General features: G+C 36.4%; 1 protein-coding gene across 7 annotated transcripts in view; it reads left to right on the forward strand.

Moving 5' to 3' along the window:
* Window positions 1–5,903, forward strand: part of LOC143449090 (laminin subunit alpha-1-like) — a 43,371-nt gene extending 37,468 nt beyond the window's left edge. For 6 of the 7 annotated variants that reach the window (XM_076949160.1, XM_076949156.1, XM_076949155.1 and 3 more), the window contains 15 exons: window positions 64–208; window positions 341–479; window positions 635–658; window positions 1,196–1,322; window positions 1,487–1,660; window positions 1,759–1,904; window positions 2,036–2,218; window positions 2,351–2,570; window positions 2,692–2,810; window positions 2,982–3,180; window positions 3,287–3,442; window positions 3,571–3,727; window positions 3,853–3,986; window positions 4,103–4,334; window positions 4,587–5,903. In XM_076949160.1, coding sequence (XP_076805275.1) covers window positions 64–208; window positions 341–479; window positions 635–658; window positions 1,196–1,322; window positions 1,487–1,660; window positions 1,759–1,904; window positions 2,036–2,218; window positions 2,351–2,570; window positions 2,692–2,810; window positions 2,982–3,180; window positions 3,287–3,442; window positions 3,571–3,727; window positions 3,853–3,986; window positions 4,103–4,334; window positions 4,587–4,762 — 2,331 coding nt within the window. In that variant the 3' untranslated portion in view covers window positions 4,763–5,903. The remainder of the gene's footprint in view (window positions 1–63; window positions 209–340; window positions 480–634; window positions 659–1,195; window positions 1,323–1,486; window positions 1,661–1,758; window positions 1,905–2,035; window positions 2,219–2,350; window positions 2,571–2,691; window positions 2,811–2,981; window positions 3,181–3,286; window positions 3,443–3,570; window positions 3,728–3,852; window positions 3,987–4,102; window positions 4,335–4,586) is intronic. The other variant, XM_076949157.1, reaches the window with a different exon arrangement.
* Window positions 5,904–6,169: the final 266 nt, after the last annotated feature.

The raw sequence follows: 6,169 nt of genomic DNA on the forward strand, positions 1-6,169 counted from the left end.
TGACAAGGTGCTTTGCATTGTACGAAATCCCTGTATTCTTTACAATTTTCTTTTTCTTTGCAGAATGACTTCGTCTCTTTGGAGTTGCACGACGGCCGTCTTGTTCTTAAACTCGATATGGGCGATGGGGTGCACAGCGTTCGCACCGCACACCGATACAACGTCGGAAAATTTATGTCCGTCACTCTTAAACGACACTTGCGTAATGGTAAGCAACATACTTTTTCTAATCAAAAGCTGAATATATTACCAAATTCCGTTGAAAGGATTTTTTCTATTTTATATTTTGCATAACTTTCGCAGTTTGTAAATTGCTTATCAACTAAACTAATTCTTTTAGCACTTTTAACTGTCAAAGACACGGAAAAGCTTTCTGAAAAGCTATGGTTAAACGTGACTGGAGCTACTGACCAAAAGATCGACCTTGAGCCAAATGATGTGATATGTGTTGGAGGGTTTCCAACAGAACGTGTCATAAAGTAAGTCATTTTTGGCATTGCTCTCTACTACAGAGTATTATACAGCAAATTTTCCAATGTTGTTATGGCATACGTATAACAGTTAATGCCCTGTTATTCATAGCAAACTTTACTGCACAGCTGACTGAAATATTAACGCATTTTTCCTTATATAGGGACCACTTTGGGTTCACTAAAAGGTAAAATTTCAAGGTTTTGTCCCGTGTTAGCATGAGCTTAGCTTTTCCATTTTTCAGCTTTCGCTTAGCCTCTCATAGTTTGTTTAATGTTTGCTTTAACGTGTAACGTTATTATTTTAAATTTGCCGTGAACGTGCAATCATTAACTAGCAGAATTTTGTGCTTTGCTTTTCATAGTATAATGGCATGTTATAATTTAAACCTTTTCATTTTTACTTGGCTTGGAGAAAAGGGACATATCGTGCGTTGTCTGAACCAGTCACCTTATACTAATTGTACATTATGTAGAAAATGAGACTTTCCTGTTAATTTATATACAACTGGTAGTGTAGTTTATTTTTTGATTAACTTTGACCTCATAACTTTGGCATGGCAGTTACTTTTATCACGTAAAAATGATGATAGCATAAGTAATTAAGTATATAATATGTAGTATACATCAATCATGCTGCCAGTAACTGCTGCTGAAAGAGGCATTGTTTGTTGTTTGAATTTCTCAGCAGTTTCTTATCAATAATACTGATGCAAATATTTCAGGGCAAACGTAACAAAAGTCCCTTTCAATGGATGCGTTCGCGAGTTCACTTTTGGCAACGCAGAGCTCGCTTTGAAAGGAATGGGTGTTGTCAGGGAGGTTGGAGTTTCTTCGTCGTGTCCATCGCAGGTAAAACAGTATAAGAATGGTCCACCATTAGAAGGATGGTGACTACTAGTACTAGTACTGTACTACTGAAATACCGAACTAGTAAGTCCCTTGACTAGTTCGGTATTTCAAAAGCGTAAAAGCATATGCGTTATATAGAAGGTAAAGAGCACACTTCTTTTCAGGTGTATCGGGACATAGGTATTGCCGAGGGAGGACATGTCGAATTACATCCTGTCAACTTGTCAACTTCTGGATCCGTTTCAATGACTTTCAACACTCTCCAGTCCGACGCTCTTCTTTTGCTCGCTACCAGTAACGATGGTGAAGCGAAAACACGCAAACAACGAGATGCTGAGGTATTTCGTGCAGTTAAAAAGGATCTTATCATTCCACCTATGAGCAATCTCACATCGAAATGTTTTCTACTGTTAACTGTGGTTATATAAATTCACAGACCTTTTATTCGATTTACCTGGATGGGGGAAGGATGTACGCTTCAGTATGTTTGTCACCCGAACGAATGGTCAATCTTTCGTCACGTTACAGTAACTACGACAATGGTGGAGCACATGTAGTCACACTGAAGCGCGATGGTCAAAAGTAAGTATAAATACTTAAATAGATACTTGGTGACTTTTTGTCATATGCAAAACTGATTACGAATTACCAGAAGCGCTGTCGGTTTGATTTTTGGTTATTAGTTTATTACTGTTGATGCAAATTTGTTGCAGTGTTACCCTTCAAATTAATGAAGATACAGACGTGGTAAGTGCTATTTTATCAAGCTCGGCTGAAGAAGTAGTGCAAGTTCGACGCATGTATGTTGGTGGAATCCCAAATTCCTTTGAAGGGAGCAAAGCTTCACCAGTGAAGGCTTCTCTTAATGGCTGCGTGCGAGATTTCATGATGGAACAGTGAGTTAGCCGATTTTACTATATAATTACAAATGAGAAAACATTTTAGGTAAAGTGCACGGGCTTAAGGCAACATTCATCTGAACAACTAACAGACACGTTTCTTAAGTCTTTGTCGTACTGCTTGTTTAGCCTGGTGAACTTTCAAGAAGCGATGAGTGCAACCAATTCCCATGTTGGAACTTGCGCTTTTGTAAACATCACTTCCACTCAAACAAAGCAAGTCACAGCTACGAATGATTCTGCTGATCTATTGCACAATCCCTTGCAAGAAACTATTACTCCAGAGACACATATAAATGAAGATGATGGAATTATTATTCATCTGGACAAGGAACCAGCTCCTTTAAGGGTAAGTCAATAAAGAAACATAGATTTAATTATTGTTATAAATACAGTAGGCCTACTAGTTTTTTCCACTGCTAGATGTATAAATGTATGATGAAATATTATTTTCACATATTTGCCAACAGGACGACGATGTATTTTGCCGCCGATACGGTCCACCCAGCTTACGTAAATCAACTGTTCATTTTGGTGCAAACGAAAACAGTCACTTAAAGTTTTCTTTAAAGAAAAAGATAATAAACAAGTATGTTAAACAGTTTTGATCAATCATTCCGGTTTTGAAAAGTTGGAACTATAACATTCATTTTATTGTATTTTTTCATGACGTAGTCGTTTTATTCGTACTTAAGAAATTCTGAAAAATAGTAATTTTTCTAACACCATTTTTAACATTTGTGCTTGAATTCACGTTTAGATTCACGTTTGAGATGCGCGTTCGAACGTTTGGAAGCAGCGGTGTGCTGCTATATGCAAGCCACCCAAACCAAGGTGAAATGAAAGATTTCTTTGCTTTAAAACTTAAAGAAGGCCGTCCTGTCTTTCAGTTTGACAACGGACGGGGTGTAGCCGAAGCATATGGTAACTTTTCCATCAATGATGGATCATGGCACAAGGTATACGAAAACACGTGCAGTTCATCAAAGCAACTGTTAACATCGTTTGAAGTTAGTTGATTAATTATTTTACATACCTTTTGATAAATCGTTTGTATTATCGTAGATACGCATCAAAAGATCTAAACGGCGCGGTTGGTTAACAGTGGACAAATACAGACGTAAATTTCGGTCTCCAAAGGGTGCCTCGCAGATGAATGTTGCCAACGTTCTCTATGTTGGAGGAGTTCCTTCCCACTTGGCTAAGGGAAGAATTGGAAAGGTATTTTATGTAGAGTAGGTTAATCATTACAGAAAACAAAAGTCTTGCCGCGGGCTTGCTTTACAACAATCACAAAATTGGTGACTGGTAAGTTTTAAGGTGAAGTATAGCAACATTTTTTTCTTCAGATCAATAACAGTATGGATGTTTGTGTACGAAATCTTGTATTTAACAAGCGCGGCAAACTTAACATGGCGACAGCTACTGCCACGAATCAAGTGCAAGAATGTTACAAGAAAGTAGAAAAAGGAGCTTATTTCAACGGAAGCGGATATGTAATTTATGGTAAACATTTTTGTTGTATTAAACTTAGCCATATGACACAGCTTGCCAACTTTAATGCATTCACTTATCCGTATGCAAAACGGAGTGAGTCGCGTCAGAGTTAGACTTTTGCGTTTGCTTTCCAGACGAAACATTTCGTGTTGGGCCAAACATAGTTATTGAGATGGAATTCCGCACAACACGCTCAAATGGTGTAATCCTTAGTGTTGCCAACAAAGAGAAACCTGATGGACTTGCTTTGGAACTTGTTAACGGAACGGTTGGTTTACGTGTATTTTCTTGGTTATGACAGAATTTGTACATTGGATAAAATTAGTAAGATTTTGCTTGTTTCATTTTTATCGTTTGCAACACTTATATTTTCGACTTGTACAGATTTTCTTCCGAACCGACAACGGACATGGATCGTTTGAAACGAACTTCATAGAACGAACTAAATCCAAAACCTTTTCAATTTGTGACGGAAGGTGGCACAGTTTAAGGGCAGAAAAGAAGAAGAACGTTCTCACCTTAATGGTCGATGGTGTGAATGCCACTACCGTGGAGAGCAGAAGTCCCACGATGTCTGCCGATACAAACCATCCTCTTTATATTGGTGGTATTCCTAGTGAGTTACATTTTATAATTTATATGAAATCGAAAACTAGCTTTGTAGGGAGATTTTATATACTAAAACCGAATTGTGCAATTCTTTTGCTGAAAAACTTGTTTTCAAATTTCTTAAGAAAAGTTATGGAAAAAGCTTCAATTTACCCCGTTACTTTAAAGTCACGGTTTTCTGTAAATTTCATTTTGCGTCAAAACGTAATATATAAAGAAACAGAAACTTCTTCATGAAACCATGTTTAAAATTTTCCAGCTGACGCTCACCTACAAAAACAGTTGCGAACAACACAGAATTTTGAAGGATGTATTAAAAACTTAAAGTTGAAAGATAATCCAAGAGTTTCGTTTGAAGAAACTCTTAAACGACATGCTGTATTTCCAAGTTCATGCCCGGTATTGAAAGCAGCCAAATCATCTGCTGCAGCATGATGCCTATCCGTTGTTTACTGATTTATTCATAATCATGACATCATGATTTTTCACTGATCTATAAGATCCACATCTGCGTGTCGCCGCTAAAACATCGCTCTGCAGACTGAGGTATCGACCTAAATGCAGGTGTATGGACATTGTGCTTTGTGCTAAGCTAAAGGGGCAAGACAATGAGCAAGTTATAAGCTAACCTATTTCTGAGAAAATTTTATGGCTTTGCAAATTCTCTTTTTTTGGCATCAGCATCGTCTTGTCAGCATGTTTTTTTTGGTTTGTGTTATGTTATATTTTCTTGGAGGTGTATTGTAATAGTTGCTTCGAACATGTATCATGTCATACGTTACAGTTTACCAAATTTCGTTGTGATTTTTGTATGATATTTTTGATATTTGCCGTATTTTTATTAGCCTTGATTTATTCAACTTATTTAAAACTTTTTTTATCGAGCGTACTCTTGTTTTATGACATTGGCGAGGCAAGGCAAATTTTATATTGCCAAAAACTGTACAGTTTTGTCACGGCGTGTTTTGTTTTTTCCAAAGTTTGTTCATTTCTTCTATTCAGCATAATAATTTACAACATATGATTATATTGCCTTGTTGTGTTTTTTTAAAAAACATTTTGTGTGTTTTAATGACGCACTTTAATCAAATGTTGTTTTAACCATGTAATATTTGATTATACATTCATTGCAATTCATTAAGCAAGTCCATTTCACCAATATGGGATAATTGACATGGGCAACGTATAGCGATTATTCTCACTATTCTAATCACGTTTTTGTTTTTGTCAAGATCACCCCACTGTGAATTTTTTTGCAAATGAAATTGAAAACTTCCACAATTGGTGCTTCTTAACAAATAATATGTACTATACAATAGACGAGAGACTTATTAAGGTGTGAGGCGCTAAAAGATGTGACCAAACGGGTCTGCAAGATTTACGCAAATAGCTGAAAAATTGTATTTTAGTTGAAAAATCAAATCATTGTGCATTAAGAACACCTACAGTGAAATCAGGCAAATGGTAACTTTTGTTTTTGAACGATTTATCAAATTAAATTTTCAAAATCTAGCAGCAGAGCATTTTACTATACCTTAGGTAAAAGAAGAAAACAAAACATTTGATCTTAAAAATGAACAAACCTTGACCTATTGTAGCATCATTGTTTTTCACAAAGCAAGCGATTAAAATCTTGATCATTGAAAAAAAATCCAGCTCAATAGTTGAAATTTGCAGAACTATTTTTTGTCACTTTTCAAGTTTCGTTGGTGATCGGGGATCCCAAAACTGTCCTCAGTCCAAACAACTGCTTTGTTGCTTGGCCAACAGTCATATTTCAGCTGTTGAACCAAACATTTTTACTCACAAGCAACAGACAGCATCTAAGTTTAATGTGGTGCC

Source organism: Clavelina lepadiformis, chromosome 3 (genome assembly GCF_947623445.1).
Source record: "Clavelina lepadiformis chromosome 3, kaClaLepa1.1, whole genome shotgun sequence".
Classification (NCBI taxonomy): domain Eukaryota; kingdom Metazoa; phylum Chordata; class Ascidiacea; order Aplousobranchia; family Clavelinidae; genus Clavelina; species Clavelina lepadiformis.